This window comes from Ambystoma mexicanum, chromosome 9 (assembly GCF_040938575.1).
Source record: "Ambystoma mexicanum isolate Mex_15411 chromosome 9, UKY_AmexF1_1, whole genome shotgun sequence".
In the NCBI taxonomy this organism is placed as follows: Eukaryota; Metazoa; Chordata; class Amphibia; order Caudata; family Ambystomatidae; genus Ambystoma; species Ambystoma mexicanum.
In genome coordinates this window covers 751286239-751307518 of record NC_090931.1, presented here as the reverse complement: position 1 = coordinate 751307518, position 21280 = coordinate 751286239, and the positions used below count along the sequence as shown (strand labels likewise).

Here is a 21280-nt window from a genome sequence, read left to right as displayed (position 1 = left end):
ACAAGCTATATCAACCACGGCAGATACCTTCCAATATAATCAAAGCTACTATCATTCTACTACGTTAAAAAGTGAATGATATCTTCGAACACTAGCTAAAATACCCATCCTGCCCTACTTGTGAAAGCGAGAACAGCATGTCTGAAGTTGGGTTGTGGATTACTTGGGCAAAAATAAACCATCACAGGCAGACATGCAACCCATTCACATGCTTGTCTCAAATAAAAAAAATGGCTGCAACTGCAAATTCTTGCTGGAAAAAGTGCCTCAAAGGAACTAACACGTCATGCATCCAAGGAACCTGATCTCTGAAGAGGACCAAACATTGATCCAATAATGTGCTTAAATGTTGTATATGAATCTCTAAAGGCCTCACTCAACACCCCACCAATCTGGCCACTTAGCTTATATTCTGGTTATCCTCTTAACCTCAAGATTATCCAATACTTTTGTGCACCTACGTCTGCCCTAAAAGATTCTCCCACATGTTGGTCCTGTTTTTATGTCACGTTAGTGCAGTTCTGGAAAGCTCAAACAGCAAAAAAGCTTTGTGGCACCAAAAAGAGCCACAACATCCCTTTTTTACAGCGGACAAGTCATAAGGGGCATGGTCTGTATTTGATAAAACATCTACTAAAATATTAAATAAAGTAAGGTTGGAATGGGGCCACTGTGGAACATTCCCAGCGTGTTCCTTTACTGGTCAGGTACCTCTGCATGCTAAATAAAGACAGGATAAAGTCCCTGGTTCCATGTGAGAGAGGTGGTAACCCTGCAGCCTATAAGTACTGCAATGAAGTATCTCGAACTGCTGCAGACGTACGCCTTTTCACTATCATCTTTGCCTACAATGATTTACAACAGGTCTGTAAATTTCATAAAACTGATAAGGGAACAATGCAGGTGGGTAACATTCAGATGAATGCAAAACTGCTGAATGCGTTTTGCATCAGTCTTCCCTTGGCGAAGATTAACAAAAACAACACTGTAAACATTTCCCAAGCCATTCAAAGCAGGCTACTCACAGTTACTAATGACTCCTCCGAGTGGGTCCCCTTTGAAATCAAACTCAATATCCATATATTTTCCCTGCCAAGAGAAATTATAGCAGCGTTAGTTTCACTTGCAAATAGTGCTCGCCTCATGTCATTATGAAGAAGGAAACGCACTTTCCTCTTTTTCACCAAACTGTACCCACTCGAACACAGGGACACATTGTGCACTTCTAAACCAATGACATTTTAAAAGCAACAGAAACAGCAACACCTTACACTATATTTGAGTACGGGAAAGCAATGCATACAGAGGGCTCTGTTCAAACAGGTCACATTGGGTAAAGAAAACTAATGTTTGGTTAGGGAAAGGAAATCCTTATGCATGTGGGTTCATTCAACAGTTACATGATGATGTCCTTCAGCACATGATAAAGCATGTGGAACTAATATCTTTTCAGTTATTTGTAGCAGATTATCCCTGTCCTGGGAAGAAAAGAAAACAATGGTCCCCACAAGGCTATATTGGATCAAATCAAGGGTCATTGCAGGAGGCGGAGCTGCATGCAGTTTGGGCCAGCCTATTGGTGAAGGAAAATCACTAAAATCTATTGGAGCACCAGATTTATTGGCAGAAGGCAAATCTGGTACGAATACATAATGTGGCGCACAAGGTAGAATCTAGAAACTCCAGCCCAGCAAGTGACTTCTGTTTGGAATCACTTAGCTGCCTATTGGGTGTGATACTTTAGACATACAGGGTACACAACACAGGAAATTTGCAAAGGGTAACCTTTAGAAGAGATGCACAGTAGGCCGCATTCATTTATTTTGCAATTGTAAGAAAAACTTGGGAACTAGGGAGGAAAATGTGTGTTCTCAGTAGATTACCTTATGTTAATGTTAAAGGATATTTGTACCGCGCACTGATTGTTTAGTGGCTTTATGTGGTGCTATGGTCCCAATGTGCTGTAGGTTGAACGCCCATTGGGGACCGAAGCCCAGGTATAGGACAATTTGAGAATTGCTGGTATGCGTGTATGTATAACGGCCAGTACTGCGCTATGGAGGGGAGGCCAAGTCCCTGCTAGCCACCCATGTCGAGCCGGCATGTGAATGGGTGGTGGGAGGCAGTCTAGAGGGGCTATGCGAGAGCAGGATAGTTTGTGTGTGCAGCTATATATTGAATTTATGTCAGGGATAATAGCTGCATTCTTATGGCAGGTGTTTTGCGCAGTGTTTTTCAGTGGTGTATGATGGCAGATGTGTGCTTGTCTGTGGCAGTGCTTCGGCTAAAGTTCCAGAAGCATGGAGTGCAACAGGTTTAAAAGCTTTGCTTATAACTTAATGGGGTCCCCAGTGTTCTAGCTACAATCAACATTCACCTAGGATCTTTGTACTAGCTACATTCTACCCGCATGGCTAATCTTCACAATTCTTCCTAAACGTGACACATGGCTAACCTTCACAATTCTGTAGAGCAAGTACAGTTCAGCAGAGGAAAGGCTCGGCTTAAGGTTGTGTCAAGAATGGTGCCTATAAATTAATGTGCCGAGATGTGACTAGAGTATGACCGATGTTGCAAATCTTTTGCAAACAGACTGCATTAGGCCAATTGTGAAGGATTGCCATTTTGCAAGAGTGTAGGAGCCTGGCTTTTTTGGGTTTTATTAAATTAATAAAATGATGCATGTATTTCCATCTCTGAAAGGGAAATCTGCTGATCAGACTCCCCTTCCATAACCTCCATGCCAAAAGCATAGTGTGCACTGGTGTCCTGCTGGATCAATATACTGATTTGCAGCGCCTGCCTCAACAGTGACAGAGAAGGTGGAGTTCACAGGTGCCCATTTGACAGCTGCAGTGCCAGCCAAGTCTCTGCAGATCAGGGGCTACATTTAAGATGTGCACCCTTGTTCCAAAACCCTAGAATTAGGAGTACCTCCTGGTGGCAGAATCTTTAAATATGAGCCATACCAGAGTTACAGTAAGGTGGACGGTATTCTCAGAATTACTGCCACATCCAATTGATATTACACGTGTCAGTTCCTGTGAATGAGCTCAGCTGTGGAAAGTGATGTGCATTCTGGCCAGATGGGCGGAGCCTGCCAAATGACAGGATAGGAACCTGAATGGCCATGCCTCCTCTTTGATCTCTTTGTGAGAGTATACATTGCCCTCCGCCAGAGACAGCCGCACACCAGGCCCTGATCCCAGGCATCAAAGGAGCACATCCATTCAAAGGGAGTAGCCTCATGCCAGGGTGCCGCATTTCTAAAGTCCTTTGATCCTAGTGGGACGGGAGGGGCGGGGTTAGAGTAGTGAGGAGGGCCCTGTACAGTGGAAGGAGACTTGCACCATTTTGTTTCTCTCTGCCCCTCCTTCCTGTCCCCTCCACTTCCTCTAGAGCAAAGCACTTTGGGTCTGTTGACTATTTTCTCCACCCTGGGATTTATTGCTTTAGTAGTGACTGACTAGATTAATGAGGGAGTGATCTTTTGCTTTTTACATGCCAATAAGGAAATACAGTGTGAAATCTGTTATTAAAAGTCCCCAATAAAATCTACACTTATACCTGTGTGAGGATTTCAATACTTTTGCAGCCATACTAATCAGGTATTAAATGGAAGTTATCTTTTCTAGGGGATGACTTAACAGAAGGGTCTCCTCATCTGGTGACACCATGGCAATCATCTGGAGCCATCCAGCCTTTGTATCCCCGATGAGTTAGTGTCTCTCATCAAGATCATTTTCATCACAGTATGAATGATTGTACCTCTAGCTAGGAGTCCAATGCTGTGACACATCCGAGTGGGTCTTTCTTGGCCTTTCCATGTTGTTCTATGAATATGACTATCTTCAACATTGTCTCCTTAAAATCCTTCATGGACCATTCCATGTTGTGTCGAGGAGTATCCTCAGACCCAGTTGAAATAGTATGCATTCTTCAGCTTTAGAGTAGACGCCTGCATCACCCTTTTCTTCCATTTCTATTCAGAGATCAACATATCCACTAGGCTTTTCTGCTTAAGTGAGTGCTGCATCTCCTGCTGTGAAAGTTTCCCTGTAAGCAAAACACGGGTTGTACAGCCGCAGTAAACAGAAGGAGCAGTAGTGCACCAAAAGCATTACTAAATGGGGTACCAAAAGCACCAAGTTCATCCTGTGATAAATCAGATGGAGTCATCACTGAACCCCAGCAAGAGGTCTCCTCCCATGTGGCCAGGGGACAGCAGCAGCTACCTGATCCTGACCCTGGGGTGGTATTATGAGGGAGGATCACATGAGAGGAGATGGCTGTCAGGGAGATGTGGTGACCCCATCAGGAGGAATGCAGTATTCTTCCCTTCCGAATGGCCTGTTGTCACTATACATATCCCTCCAAAGGCAAAACCCTAAAAACTACCAGACATTCTAGACAGAATACCATTTACACCTAATATGTACATAAACCCCCCCGTCCCACCCACACACAACACCTCCTGTCTGTTTTTGTACTAAGCAAACATCCCCAAAAAAATCACCTTAGAAATGCCATCAATCCTATGGACTCCCAACTTCCATAGAGCCTCAAATACTGAGACGAGGAAGAGTAAGAAGGTGTTAACATGCATCAAAAGAAACGCTAAGCTGAACTCGCAGGCTAGTTGTTGTAATGAGATTCAACTGTGCGGGACATTTAAAAAATGGTGGACTAATTTGCTAGTGAGAAGTCAAATGGAAGACAAAGGAAGAAGAACTACGGGAGAAGGCAGAAGCAAGGCAGTGGACCGTACTGGTGTGAGCAGGTGTTCTCAGACTGCCGCTTGCAGGCAGTACTTACCGGAGAGGCGTGAGGCCACAGCAGGCACCAAAAGAGTGCCGCTGGGGAACCGGCAGCAACAGCCAAGCTACCGGCAATGCAGTCGAGCCCAGAAGCAGCAGGCTTACTGACGGACGAATGCAGAGCCAACGGATGAGCTGAGAGAAGGTCTGCAGAGTGGAGAACATCATTCCAAGGTGAAAGCTTCACCGCAGCAATGTTCCACGGGTCAGAGGCATTGCCAGACACCGGTGAGTATGCCCAGAGATGCTGAGGACCCCGGGACATACCAACAGGCATGTGAGCCATTAAAACCTATTTTGAATACCGACCAAGCAGAAAACAGACAGAATTTGCCCAAATCCTCATGTATGAGATGTCAATTTGGGGAAGGTTGGAGCAAGTATTGCCACACACCAATAAGTGCTAGTAAAGGAGTTAATAGACAAAACTTGAACAAATCTCCATATACGAGATATCAATATAGGGAAAGTTGGAGCAAGGGTTACCAAAAGCAGATAAATACTACTGAAGATGTTAAAAGGTTGAACTTGAACAAGTCTCCATATAAGAGATGTCAATGTGGGGAAAGTTGGAACAAGTAGTCCCTCAAGCCAAAAAAGTATATATAGTGAAGGAATACAACTGTGCTATACTGAAAGACAGTGAGAACATTAAAAAGAAGCCCTGGTGAAAGAAGCACATTAGGCAGTAAGCATTTGGGGAGAAGATACCTGGTGGATAAGTATACCAGGGGATATACAGACCCCAGAAAGGGATTCCTGGAGATGGGTATAGCACATAATCATTTAAAATACACAGGACACAGACATTGTGGGCAGATACCTAGCTATTACTAAGTGATCTGTAAAAATCAAATGAAAAAGTCCCGGCGGACCAAGCAAGTTGAAGTTAAATCAATAAGTTGATATTGTGGGAAGATAGCTGTGAGGAGAGTATACCAGGGGATCTGGTAAACCTATTAAAGTCTTCCTGGCAGGGGAGGATGCCAGGAGGTTCTCAATAAGAAGTTATTGTTTTAAAAGAGACACCACCATTCTTAAGGAACATTTGTTTGAAAAAGACATGTTTGCCATCCCTAGGAAGTGGTTGCTTGAAAGAAATTTTTTCTATCCTTAGAAAGTTGCTGCTTGAACGACTTTTGCCATCCATGAGAAGTGGTTATTTGAAAGAGACTTTTGCCATCCTACCCAAGATATCCAAGGGAAGGGAACCAAAAGATTATTTTGTTGGATTTACTTGTTTTTAAACAATTTTTGCCAAGTCTGAATGGGGGACGTTTTCCTTACACTTCTGAGTTGTTCATTTTTAGTGTGAGCGTCAGATTAATGTTTTGGACACAGTGTATATAATTTTGACAACGAGACACAGACTGATCTTTAGTTTTAGTTTACCAAGTAGGGAAACTCTTTAGGATGTGGGCAGATAGGCCTTCAGCTAACCCTTTTATTTTAATAAAGATGTTGGATGTTGAAAACACTACCACTTTGTGTCAGCCTCTCAATGTTGACCCCTCACAATCTCACGCCACAAACGACAATGATGGGAAGGCCGAATGACCAGATAGCAAATCCAGTTGAAAGGTGAGGGTGGTGAGGCTTAGAACTTTTGAGCCTGCCCTTTTGACAGCACCTAAGTTCGTTCAGCTGCCATTTGGGTGCTGTTAGAGCTGGGTATGTTGGACCACTCACTAAGGCGATGTGAGGCTCTTCTGGGTGCCTTTACTCACCAACTTGACTTCCTAAGGAGACTTGTATAAAAAACATTGAAGTGCCAGTAAATCTTGGGAATTGGACCACTGGAATACAGCACAAACACAGACACAGCTCTTCTTGCTCAGGCGACGATGCTATTAAGCAAATGTCAAAATGCACATACTCGCCCCATGCATACCATACAATGCATTTCTTGAAGCAGAGTGGAAACACATTTCAGATCTGTAGATTTGTCGTCATTGTAGGCTCACAATACAGCTCATATGTGTGAATTCTATTGGCAAGCCAGGGCCAGGGGGTGGAACCTATGGGAACTTAAATGCATCTGAAGTAAAACAAGACTCAACCTCCTTGGCCCCCCCGCTTACTCACTCACTCTCCCATTTCCTGCATAGGAGACTAACTTGACCAACTAGGGTTCCACACTTCCTGAAGTAACAGGTTCACTGTACAGCCAAACCAGTGGGGTGGTTCACCCAAGTTCCCATTGTCTGATTGGTAAGGAACTGTGATGTCAGCTTCCAGGAAAGCTGAAGAGTCACACAAACAAATACCAGGCATATAACCCCCTATACAAAGAATGTCCGCATTTGAACTTCGAGACTTTGACACACACTGGGAGGCTTCAGTTTGTGGGTAATCAAGACAAAATTGGTGCAGCTCCTGCCAACCCAGTATGTCGTTAGCGTGCAACCAAGAAAGTGGTAGTAAAACATCAAGCAACTATTTTTCTTGAAAAAACATCTGCTTTGCCTATGTAATATTTGGTTTTCTTTCAGCAAACTTCCACAGTTAAAATTAGTTCTAACTGCAGTATGTTTATTAAGAGAATGAGTCTCAAAATGATGTACAACTATTCTTACTAGCAAACACGTGTTCTGAGCACAGTTTGAATGTAGAGGAAGTGCAACTCCAGCCGAAATGGTCTCTTCGGTACTAAACCGGATATAAACTTGCTAAAACCCCTCTAAATGTCATGTCGCAAACACGGGTCCAATAAATACACAGCTCAAATGGCACAATTAGGCTAGACCACAACGGCTGCTAGACAATCCACAACGCTTTTCAATTGCTACTATGAACGGCAAGAAGTGTGTCATTTTTCTATTGTTGGTAGTTCTGCACAGTAATGGTAATTTATTGGGTGCGAGGACTAGTTTTAGATTAAAAACTGAAGGACAAAGTTGTGACCTAGGCTGTTGTAAACTTAGTTAAGGTAGAAATCTGGCAGAACAAGGTAAATTTGGGATTTGGGATGCATGCAAGGTAACCAAGAAAGATCTTGAATACGTCCTAGCTCACTTTCCGCCACTGTGTTTATAGGTGGTCAGTAAGTTGCAAAAAGAACAGCACTGAGTGGGAAAATGTCGAAGGTTGAAGGAATTGCTGAATGTCTCTGTTCACAAATGAGGTTTTACCTGATGCTAGTGAACGAAAAAGACAAGATCTTGATTGTTTTCGGGTCTTTATAAAGGGTAATCATTAAGTCGAAAATAGTCACAGAACAAAGATAACCATGACCCAACGCCACCGTTCTCCGTTTTAACAGACCTGCATCCACCAGCAGGCAGTAGCCGGCCATTGTTTAAGGCCAGTTAAAAGCCCTGTCTTGTGCCTCTTAGCCATTCATCACCCCTGGGCTGGAGCCCCCCTCATCAGAGAAGCTGCAGGAGCAGCTCTGCAACCAAACAACTGAATAGACCTGACCAGACCAGACGAAGAACAGAGATCATCAGCTACGACATCCTCCCGGCACCCGTGTAAATCCATGCTCATTTCGCCTACTTGCTGCCATGACTATTTGAGCCCTTCCTGGTTCCCTAGCCACATGGAGTGCAGACTCAGTGGTCCCCGTGCCTGCACCTCCACATTTGCGGCATTCATTATTCGGCACCCTAAAATGGCTGCTGCACCGCGAGTGAGATAACATCTCACTGCATTTGTTTCTGTGCTTACAAGGTTGCCAAGCAACAGGCAACAACTGACGCCATCTTCATCTGTTTTAACAGACCTGCATCCGGCGGTAGGCAGAAGCCAGCCACTGTTCAAGGCCCTGTCTTGTGCCTGCCGTTGCCTGGAGTCCGGGAGAACTCGCCAGGACACTCTGCCCATCTATTCAGTCCTTAATCCGCACCCCACTCATTGGGAGGTGGTCTCTGTTGTCTGCAAGCTGTGGACGGCGCACACGCTTAAAGCGGCAAGACTGATATCATTCGGCATACAACACTACAACGCCCTTCACCTTGTGTCTCTAGATTTATCACATATGCGCCTACGTGAACTATTATTCACTATCACTGCCCGCATATTGTGTGTCCTCTTGTTCCAAGCCAACTTGTTCCATTGCACCCGAGGTCCCCATTGAGTTTACCACAGTCGATCTGCCCAACTGCTTCTGATATGCCACACTTGATTCAACTGAACAACTCAATTGTATCTTGCATGTCCTATCTGATTTAGTGGTACAGTACATACTCATCCTATGTGCCTACTTTATTTTATCTGAACTACGTTCCTGCATTCCATATGTCGCACTCGATTGTGCAGATCAATGGCATCTTATGAGCCCCATTCAGATTCCAAGTCCAGCAGCTCAATTGCACTTTCGTAACTTATCTGATTTAAGTAGAACTGCTCTATAGCATCTTCATGTGCACTATCTGAACTAAGCTGAACAGTCCAATAAATTTTGTATTCTTCACCTCACCATGTACACGTCCCATTTAATACGCTATCTACTTCTGATACTTTGCAACTCTCCTACTCCTACCTGGACCTACCCTAACACTAGCAGGGATCCACCTATGTTGCCCACCTGGATATTGAGTAATATGATCAATATGTCCAGCATAACATTTACTACCAGCACTAGACCCCCGCCGCCATCAGAGCATTCCTCCATCGACCTTCCTGCCTACAGGTCATTAACAACATTACCTCCCCCACCACCACATTACCACCTAACCCGTACTTGAACTCGCCAGCCCTTTGGTTGCAACACTTTGCTACCAAACCTACCCCCAATCAACCGTGCGCCCTGCATCTCAGGAACTTTAGACTAGGCTCTAGATTGCCACCCACAACGCCATTCTCCCCCCTTGGATCACATAATCCACAATACATCCGTCAGACATACATACATACATACACCCCCAAATCAATATCTACTACGAACACCCCTCCGAAGGCCCCCACTACCATCATTGACATCAATCATTCCCCAGACAAAGTTACCACCATCAAGCGTGCACTAATCAATGCAAGGTCAATCTTGCTCATGCCTTGGATATTGCAGACTATATCACGGTGCATGACCTAGACTTTTTAGCCATCACGGAGACTTGGCTTCATGTAGCTGCAGGACCATTACTCTCACTCGCCATCCCCAATGGCTACTCCATTACAAGATGCCACAGAGACTAACCATTCCAAAAGGCAGTGGCGTTGCCTTTATATCCAAAAAGCTCTGTGGGTCTCAGACACATTCCTAATCAGCATATTCCCTCAGCAGAATTGCTATCCGTTAAGTTGACTGTCTCAGCTACACAAACCGTTACCATGCACCTCATCTATAGGCCACCTGGCCCTTTCTCCACCTTCATGGATGACATTACCACCCTTTTGTCGGTCAACACTAAACCCAAGTCACAAATCATCCTATTTGGTGACCTCAATCTCGGCTTCCAAGATGCTAACGACCATAAATCCCTAGACAGTGCCAGTGCTATAACGGAATTGGGCTTCTCCCATCTCATCCAGGAAACTACTACACATAAAAAGAAGAACCCTCGACTGGCTGGTTGAACTGAATTGCAGCATCAACATAGTGGCTAATATGCAGTGCGCCTGGTCAGATCACCATATAATAGCCTTTAATATCAAAGCCAATAACCACTGCTCAAAACAGAACATCCAGAACAGCGCACCTCCCATCAACACAAGAAATAAAAGGGACATAACTAGCGAGAAATTGATCCCACTATGTCTACCCTTACTAAACAAAACTACTGAATCGTGCACTGACCCCACTGTCCTAGTTGACACACATAATCAAACCATACTCAATGCAATTAACTCCATAGCCCCTCTCAAACCACGGAACTCCAAACCACGAGCACACCTGTAATCCTGGTTCACGCCACATCTTAGAACACTACACAAAGAAAAAAGAAAGACAGAGGCCCGCTGGAAAAGCCTACCCTAAATTGTGAATAAGGATAGCCTTACATAAGCATCCTCCAACTACAAAGAGGCAATCTTCAAAGCCAAAAAAGACACCTATAACAATCAGATTGCGCAAGCTAAGTCGAGCACTAAAGAGCTCCTTAAGATACTTAAGGAATTCGAATCGCTGTCAGCCCCCCCCCCCGATACGTGCGTCAAAGACAGTGCATGGTGCTCTAATATTCAAAATGCACTCAAACAAAATTATCATGCTACAAACCAAAATAAATGCCAAAAAAAGCAGCCTAGCAGCTAACCCACAGCATAGGACTCCTACTAGAGCGCTTGACCTCCCTCAATTCAGTCAAACACCTTTTAACTTCTCACCATTCTCTATCAAAGAGGTAAAAAATATTTTCAAACTTAAACCCTCTACCTGCCAGGGCGACACATGCCCGGCCCCCATCATTAAGGAGGCTACTAATGAATTAGCACCATTCAACACTGCCCTAACACACACCTCTTTCAACACAGGCATCATGCCAGATAACCTTAAGGATGAATGGGTCCTCCCCCTACTAAAAAAACATCACTAGATTCAAGTACCCCTACTAATTACAGGCCAATCACGACCGTCCCTTTCCTGCTCAAAATACTGGATAGAGCGGCTTACCTGCAGATCCAGGACTATTTAGAATCCAATAACCTTCTCTTGACCTCCGACAATTCGGCTTCTGACCCAGGCATGGAACTGAAACCGCACTAATTGATTTAAAAACCCAAATTTAAGACCTTTAAGATAACGGCAAGATGGCCCTCCTCTTATTGCTCGACATCTCAGCGGCATTTGATTTGGTTAACCATCAAATACTCTGCCTATATAATGTATTTACCACGCCTCTTTTCGATATTCTTGACTATTTGGGTGTCATCTACACTAACTATGCAGATGACACCAAATACTCATTCCCATCTCTGGAGACCACAAAGCTGATTCAAAAGCACTAAACTGTATCTACTTGGTCATCCAGGCTTGGATGGCACAACATGGGCTATGTCTTAACAACGATAAAATAGAGCTGCTCCTCCTTGGATCCCAACCTAGACTTAGACTGGATCCTGCCTTCAATTCCTTTATCATAGATGGCAACATCATAAAGGTCTCCAAGGACGCAAAAACCCTACGTATATATCTGGATTATACACTATCCTTAACTAGACAAACCAATGCCATAATATCATCAACAGCCTACACCTGTAAACTTATCACCGCCTGTCGACAGTTCCTCACTTCCGCCAACTGCATCACCCTTGCAAGAACCCTCATGTCGAATTTCAAAGCACTCTATCTAGGGACCAGTCAACGGAACCTAAATAAATTACAAGTACCACAAAACAACACCATTAGGGCAGCCTTAAACATCCTGAGAAAGCATATATCTGACACTAGATGCAGCCTAACTGGATATCGATTACCCAAAGAATCACACTCAAATTCCTGTCACTTACGCATAAATGTCTAGCCAACCAAGCACCGAAATACCTGTCCAACCGATTCTCAACTATCTCCTCTGCTCGCCCTCAGAGCAGACCAAGCACACTGCCTTCTGCTACCCAAGGTTCAAGCTGCAGAAAGCCAGGGGTTGCAGCTTCCCGGTGCTCGCCACCAGGCTGTGGAATTCGCTACCCAACCCTCTCAGATCAGAATCCTAGTTCTATTCGTTCAGAAGCAAAACTAAACCTTGGCTTGCTGCACAGGACCACCCTAACCTATAATAGACACACGGCTCACATTAATTTACGCTGGTTCTTTACTCTTGTGTCATTCCTGATGCGGATCTCCACTGTAAATCTATACAGTATGTAAATTGTATATGTAATAATTGTGTTGTACATGTAAATTGTATATTTAAAATGTGTGGTCTATGCTTCACTGGCATACTCATGTAAACACAACCTTGTAAGAAATGCACCCAGATGCCCTTGGGCCAGGCGCACTACACAAATAAACGAAATACAAATCCAATATTCCTATTTCTAATTATTCACAAATTCTATATCGCAGTTGTAATTTTAAGTACAAAATCATTAATGCTTTAATCAAAGTGAAATTATGCTGCGGTCATCATCATGTCATTCGATTTCGATATATTAAAAATGAGAAGCAGTAATGAAATATAAAGAAAAATAACGCATAATTTGAGGTCAGTATGACATTTATATAGTATCACCTTTGCAATATTGCGTTTTACAGGGAAGGAAGGGTTAGATCAGAACAGACTGATCGGTTATAACAGTTAGAGTCTCCCAAAGGGATGCCGGCAGTCTGTTATCCCAGCATTTAAAACCTGTAAGGGAACAAGCACTGCCAAAGCCAACAGGTTCAGAAGGAGGCCTTTAGGGAGCCAGGCCAGCCAAAGTCTATGGTCAAAGTTCTGATGCTCTTCTTCTTAGAAAATTGTTCTTAAATAGTCAGTGTACAAAAGAGAAATCACAGCAACTCAAGAAGTAGTCACATTTAGAAAGCATAAGCAAACTTAGTGTAGGGTTGAATCGCACTCCCAAAAGGTAGGAAGCACCCCAAATGGCAAAAGGATAAAATTCCCCAACCCCCACAGTACCTTGTAAATTAATAAAATGTTCCAGCTGGTTGCCTTTACGATGCAATGCAGTAGACCCTTGTTTGTGGTTATGAAAGTGAGGACGTCTGGCGGGCTCCTGCAGCAGCACTCGAGAGATACTCCACAGCAATGCATTTCCTTCGATTCAGCGGTTCTTTGTGGTTTTGGTGCCTTTTTCTCAGCGCCAACAAAGAACTAAATGCTCTGGTTAGGATTTCCTTGATCACTCCGTCCTGGACTCTGGTGAGGGTACTCTGGATGCAGATTTCTTGCTTCTGTTGGGTCCTCTGGATGTCCATGAAGATCTGGCCGGATTCGGACTTCGGAAGACGATGCACTCACAAGTGGTCGAGGTACCCTGGGTATTGGGCTTCTGCAGCCTTGCAAAGTCAAAGCAAGTTGGGGGTTGCGTCAAAATAGAGTGTCTCGAGGCTAGTTGGTTCCACTAGCATAAGGGAGTAAGTTGTAATTTACGGGTCTTCCCAGTCTATTCGAATATGGGGTCAGCACGGGTCTTCCCAGTCTATTCGAATATGGGGTCAGCACAACTACAGGGCTTCGCCAGGCACTTCGAGGTCCAGGAGGGTGCTGTTGGCGTCTTCTCTCATCTTCTGCTTTGGATGTTGTCCTCCAGTGGTCTAGTCCCAAAACCCTTGCTTTTTATTCAAGTTCCCATTCATTCACAGCCCTAGGCTATCAATCACACAGCAGAGTGGCTATCCTCCAGGACAGCCAGCCGACCAATAGAAACTGGTTTCACTCAGGCACACCTAGAGACAAAGGACTGGGATGTTCCGGCACCCTCTCTCACTTCCTGCCTTTCCAGACACACTGGAGCCTTGGCAGGCTGAAGCCCGCCAAAGGCAAACTACACAAAGGACTCAAACCGGTGGGTGGTCATAATTTCGAGAAAAAAAATGTCGACAGACAAAAATGTCGACTTTCGTTTTTTTTATTATATATTTATTTTAGGGGTTCGGGAGTTAAAAAAAAGGGAAAAATTAAAAAAAAATTAAAAAAGGGGGGTTGGGGGGGAACCCCCCCCATTTAAAAAAAAAAATGCATTGAAAAAAAAGTCGACATTTTTTTTTCGACATTTTATTTTCGATATTTTGACGTTCGACATTTTTGTTGTCGAAATTATGACTATAAACCACTCAAACCTGATGCAAACAACAGAGTAAAAGCCCATAAGAAAAGACCTAACAAGAAATGGCGAAAAAAGACAGGGGCCATGTTGAGAAAATGGTCACCCTTGGGTGCAGCACTGCAGCTGAGGCAACAGCCTGCAGATACATTTCACTAGGTAGTAAAAAAAACAAACCACTGCCACCAGCCATTCAAGTGAGTTAGTGTAAGAAAATGTTACATGAGGAATGGGTTAAAGGAATTACTATGTAAACCCCAGCACTCCACAGAAAGTGGTGTGTGCTGGACCCATAAAATAAAGCTAAGACAGACAGGGGACATCTTACTATGCTTGGGAACTGTAGTTCACCCAGGAAAATGTAGCTAAACATTAGGAGTAGTCCAAGGGACTTCAGTGGCACTGCACAAAAGGTGCTGTGTGTCACAGTGCAAAAGCAGATGCCTATGGAGTTTACCAGACTTCATAAAACAGTAAGAAACATAAAACAATCAGTCAGAAAAACACATGAGTGAGTGAGAAAAAGGTCCCACTCATTCATGAGTACAAATTAAAAAGCCCTGGTTAAATGGAATTGGCACAGAAATGAAAATTCTCCCTAACATTGACAGCACACCTGGGAACCAACTGAGCACATCTGGTAGGCCTACCATTTCCCCACAAGCTTTACCTGGCTCACCTAGTGGTAGAAGGGGCCGAGCAGCCAAAGGCAACTCTCAAGATGGCAATCTGGTAGTGTGGATACAGATCATCACAACAATCAATAACGGTGTCCACAGTAGGATATCATGAAAATAGATCAGTATCATTGGTAAAGGGTACAATAAGTAAACCAACTACTAGTCCTTTAGTGTTCTAAGCTTGTGACACACTTAGTTGAGGTTCACTGTGAATGCCCAATGTCCAGTCGAATAACCATAAAATCTGCTTATCTGGAGCTGTGGGGTACAGATTAATTTGGATCTGTTCAACCAGTGGCCGACTCCACTTAATCAGCGAGAGAGGAAACTTGCTTCTGATAGGCAGATATGGTTAAAGTCCTAATCTGCAGTAACCCCCAATATTAGGAATAGGTCTTAATTGTGTCAGCATGCATTCAGCATAGACAAACACTAGCTGCCAAACCTTGCAAGCCTGAGAAGCCAAAGTTTGCTTGCTCTCCAGTCCTGCAAATATTCTGCTGGTGACAAGGTGCTACAAGCATGTAGGAGATGAACGGCCCATTGGAGAAGGGCAGAACCAGGGACGAGACACTCTTGTAGATCGGTTACAGGGCAGTTTGTAAAAAATAGGCGTTGTGCTATCCATTACTGACACTTGGGGCTGTCCGGGACTTCAGGAGCAATCCATGCAGGTTAGAGAATCAAAGCTCCACATGCAGCAGGTGTCCTCTGAGGTTTCAATACAGCTATTCCAGTAGAGTTAGGAGACGATAGCACCAATCCAGTCTGTCCCCTCTACTATTTCAAGAAGTCTATAACAATTGACAATGCGCCTTAAGGCTGAAGGCTAGTATTGGCAGGCTTGAAGTTAATTTGACAATGCCTCATGTAATTTCTCACTCATCCCAAGGATAAAACATATTAATGAAGCAGACAGTTTATTTGGGGATATTGGAAGCCAAGTACTAACTCTTATTGGACTGTCACCATCTGTCCCTATAACTAAGAGGGGTTTTCCTGCCTCAAACAAAACTAAGGATAGTGTCAGAATGTCAGTCAAAAGAAAGATAGTCCACAGTCCTATGTTCCAAAACCTATTTCCATCCATCACACTTCACACATTAGTCTGTCACACTAGTCTCGGGAGGATAGCTCAGGGGCAACGTGCTCGCCTTTGAAGCAAGACGACATGCAGCACCACAGGTTCGATCCCCGGGTCCACGCTTAGAAACCTCTGGGTATTAAGCACGTTATAAATAACCTATCCTATCATATATCAAAAGAAAACTAGAATACTAGCTGATTCCAGAAAGGTGGCTCCTTCCTTCTGTATGGGTTTTGACAGTTTTTGACTATTGGGGAGATCTCCTCCTTCCCCTGGTCATCACTAGGCCTTCCAAGGTATTTTCACACTAATGAAAGGGGAGGTCTCCCTTCCCCAGGTCTTATCAGAAAACTCTTACAGTTCCACAAAGATGGTAGAACAGGTCTCCCTTCCCCAATCCGTTTTTAGTATTCCCAATAATGTCCCTGGTTTTGACAGACGATATCGTTCTCCTCCCTGGTCTTGTCTTTTGCAAAAGGGTATCTCTCTCCCATTGGTATTCTCTTCCAGTTGTGAGGGTCCCAGGCCCCTTTCTCAGGCTTATAATGTTACTCAATCAGGCCCGGTTCACTAGGCTGCCAGGCACAGCTTGACCCAAAGCTCTCTGGAATTCTTCCAAGTACTGTTACAAGGAAGATGACGCTTGTTCTCAGCTTGATTGTTTTCAACAATTGCTTTTACCCCGGTGATCTCTTTTGACCAGACTTCGTTCAACGCCACCCCTCACGATCTCAATAGGGTTTTTGCATTATCCCCTTCTTGGTAGAGTACTTTCCCTTCCATAAACACAATTCTCTTCATAGTTTATTTGAACCCCGGGGGCTTGCTCCTTAGCCCTGCTCTACGGGTTGCTTCCCTCTCCGGCTCCTAGCTTCTCTCACCGGCTCCCAGCGTCTATGTGCTTCTCACCAGCTCTCGGCTTCTCCCATCATCTCTCGCCCCTGGGAGTTGTGCAGTGGCTCCACAGCCTTGGGTCACTCACTGGTACAGTTGTACCTTCTCCAGCTCTCTGGTTCGTTGGCAGATACCTGCTTCTCTTGCTGTGGTCTGCCTGTGTCAGTCGCGTGCTTCGTTGGGACATGTATGCGGTTGTTCATCATCTGAGTCTCCTTCGGTCCCTGTTCTCTGCACGGTAGCTTCCTCCAACTCACAGATCCTTCAGGAAGGATCAGACCACGGGAGAAGTCCTTCCTCTCTTTTTATCTTTGGCCAGCTTGCGTGAGAGCTAGTAGGTACGCTTTGGTTGTGAAAAGGACTGTTCACTCTTTTTATCTTCCTTGTGTCAGTATTTACAAAGGCATACCTTTCCTTACTGTTCCTCGTCACAATATGTTTTTTCTCATATTCATAATTTTTTATTTATAATGCGCTTAATACCAATGACTGGTCTCTAAGGGCAGGATCGGGATTCAAACCTATGTTAAGCTGCGTTGTCTTGCTGCCAAGACAAACTCGCAGTACTGAGTTATCCTTCGTCCCCCAAGAATAGGCAGGTTTACTCTGCAAAAAATAACTAGGACCGGAAAGCGGTGTTAGAGAGGATGGCATTGTTGTGGCCCCAACAGTATGTGGGTTTTCGGGTTAGAGTGGTAATTGTCATACCCTGTTCTCCCTTGATAGTCTTCATCTCTCCCACAGACGGGGTCCCCTCCCATGGGATCCTCCCACTGATTACCACTCCCACCCCAGAGGGATGATCGGGTAGCGCCATGCGCATTCATCACACCCGGTTATCCTAGGTACGCCCGAGGGCTTATCCTCTCGCAATATGTTTGCTTTAACAGTAGCACGGCACCTTAAGGAAGCAGAACACAATTAATTCCAGGGTGAAAAAACAAGCAATATCAAACATCACCTATGACAAGCTCGAAAAAAATCTATCAGCATCCCAATCTTGTCCTTATGAACCAGGAGGGCTAGAAAGCGACAGCACTCCCACAAACCCTTTATGTCTTTGGAAGGCCGTTACCATGATTTCAAACTGATACTCATTTTGCATTACAAAATTGCAATAGTGTTTTGACATATGTGCAATGGTAAACATTAGAACAATGGCACTGGTTGTCTTGTTATATTTATGTTGTATAGTTTATCCATTAAGAAGCACATACGTGTGAAACACCAGTAGGCCAAAAGGCAGTTAATGAAACCATTTTCTGAGTATTTACTACCGTGTGGACAGCTTTGGGAAGAAGCGTGATCGAGCAATCTCATTTTCAAACTAACTGCATTATCCAACACTGGCGTAACGGGGGCCCCCGCAGCCACTGCGGGGTGGGCCCCCACCTTGGACTTAAAAGGTTTTGTAAAAATATATATTTTTTCTTTTTGTAGTCACTCAGCCTTCATAAAGAATCTGATTAACTACAAAAATAAACTTTCTTTTTGAAGTCTGAGGGCCCCTCCCACCCCATGATATGGAAGTCTCTAGGCTGAAGACCTCCATGTTATGGGGTGGGGGAGCTCAAAGACTTTAAAAATAAATAGTTTCTTTTTGAAGTCAAAATGCCTTCATAAAGAAATTATTTCCATTATGGTTCGGTCCTTAACAGAAATAATTTCTTTATGAAGTCGGAGTGACTTAAAGAAACCATTTCATTTTGAAGTAATAGGGCTCCCCCTCAACCCCATGACGTGTGTGAGTGTATGGTAAAAGTCTGCACAAATAAATGTATGAGTGGCTGCCTGGGTGTGCCTTTATGGCTAAACGGTGCACACAAATGTATGGATGGCTGGGGGGTGGGTGTGTGTGTGTTTAGGGGTGCAACTAAACCTAAATTGGGGGGGCTAACCACTCAAATGTTTGGAGAGGTGCTACCTTCATGGGTGGTGGGGAGGGGCAAACTTATTTGTGTGGGGCGGGCATCTAACTTCTTTATGCATGCTAATGAGACTACTCTAGTGCAGCTTCAATGTTACAAGCAGTTAACTCTCTCCTTTAAGTCTGAAAGCATCCACTTATGGACTGCTGTAAAAATATGCCCTCTCCTGTCTCTTCTCTACCCTTCCAATCACTTCCCTGGCACGCAAGTACTCAACCCACATCAAGATTTCAATTTATCCAAACAAATATGCATTTGAATGCAGGTACTAACAGTGAAATGCTTTACGTTAGTAATTGCTGGGCCTTTGTTAACAGCAAAACCGAGGTGCCTTTTAACATCTCTGTCCTGTTTTGTCTGACAACGGATCTGTAGGTCAGCTAACATAGCCCAACATTTCAAGGGGGGGGGGGGGGGGTCAGGGGAAAGGCTGAATCCCAGTAAGCTCAACTGTGTTGCGCCACTACTTGTGCGTAACCCCTTGGTTACTTATTGGTAATCTTCATTACTTTTTATTTATTTATTTTGCATTTATTAACAGCGCACAAAACTGTCCGGTTTCTAGGTGCTAGTTACAGAAAGTGATTGATAAAGAATATGCAGTGTGTACATACTGGTAGAGCCTCTCATGTTACGGGGAGCTACATTGCTCATAGCCCTATTCTTCCTTGTCCCAGTACTTGTGTATGAGGCACTTAGCCTCATACATAAGTACTCAGATGAAGTAGAGGGACATAGAGGTAATGCCTAGCTACGTTATCTGTAATTTTCATTACTTTTAGTCCCACTCTGCCTCATCCCAGTACTTACCTATGAGGCAGGGAGACTAATATGTAAGCCCTGGGACAAGGAAAAGGGACGTGGAGGTAATTCTGGGCCGAGAAGCTTATTTTGGGGGTTGGGGCAGGGGGTGAGAGGGAATGTGGGGGGGTTGGGTGGGATGCGGATTGTGAGATAAATCTCAATGTCATCCATGTCTAGGCTAAGCAGGCATGATATGTGGCATTAGTGGCTAGAGGCTCATTTTGGTGCAGCCAGTCTTGTGATTTCTTAATTTGGCTTCACTTTTTTTTTTAATTCGGCATCTCTGATAGAGCAGTCCTGCTAAGTGCAACTAGCTGGCTAGACTGGCATTTGGGTGCTGCCAGTCTAGCCATTTCTTACTGCAGCATTGTATATTTTTCTGGACATCTGATAAATTAACCATAAAAGTGTCATTGCTTCGACTGGCCTTTTGGTGCAACCAGTCTAGGTATGTCTAAATGTGGCCTGGCATACTTTACTGTAATATGTTATTATGGGTCTAGACTGGTCTACATTGTGCAGCCAGTTGGACATGTTTTCATTGTGGCATGGCATTTTTAATAGCAAATCATTATATCAAAGCATTAATGTTTCTGTGCACTGTTGGTGACTTGCTGCATTGATTTTTTGGATTGGTGTTACCCTACACAACAACTGCAAACGCTCTGGCCTTTTAGCCCATTTTTCTCAGACATTGTGCTGTATAATGCATTAAAACACATGTATATTTTTCTCCTAGAGCAGTGTGCAGCGTACCCCTGCAGCAGCACATGTGTGCATAATGCCCAAGCACAGTAATCTAGGCCGGCCCAGAGTGTGGCACAACCCGTGATTTGCTGCCGAGTTGGGGGGCCCTCAGCATGGCTCGCAGGGGGGGCCCCCAAATTTTGTTATGCAAGTGTGGCAGACAGTCTTTAACAGCGTACTGCAGTTGCTCCAGAAAAATTAATGCACTGCCCAGTGCAGGACCCAGCTCCGCTCTGTTCGTCCACATTGAGAAAACATGTTTAATAGCCTAAAAGTGTGGAATAAAATACAGATGAAATCATGATTTCTGAGGCTAGCTTAGACACCTCAAAGTCTCAACTGTTGCGTTTACAATCAATGCTTCGGCTGCGTAAATTCAAAGCAAGGCAATTACGTACGTTTATAAGAAACAAGTGTTATGGTATGGAACATGAACAAACATGAATAGCTACAGCATGAATATTTACAGATGAGAAACATATTTCACATCTGCACAAATTCACAAACTTATGTTCAACTTGCATCCCTTTAGGAGACAGCTACACTGTCCGTATAGATTGCTATTTTGACTGGAAAATTAATTAGCGTATACATAAGAGCACAGTTCACATACCACATAGTGCCAAGGATGAGTATGCTCGTCCTTTTAGCATAGACTTGCATAATAGCCTGGCACTT

At 44.1% G+C, this 21280-nt stretch overlaps 1 protein-coding gene across 4 annotated transcripts in view; it reads right to left on the bottom strand.

Annotated features, from left to right (window-relative positions):
* The window catches only part of MYO1B (myosin IB), a 1142119-nt gene that overhangs the window by 684326 nt on the left and 436513 nt on the right, over positions 1 to 21280 (bottom strand). For all 4 annotated transcript variants that reach the window (XM_069615684.1, XM_069615681.1, XM_069615682.1 and 1 more), the window contains exon 7: positions 1026 to 1089. In XM_069615684.1, the coding sequence (XP_069471785.1) occupies positions 1026 to 1089 (64 nt within the window). The remainder of the gene's footprint in view (positions 1 to 1025; positions 1090 to 21280) is intronic.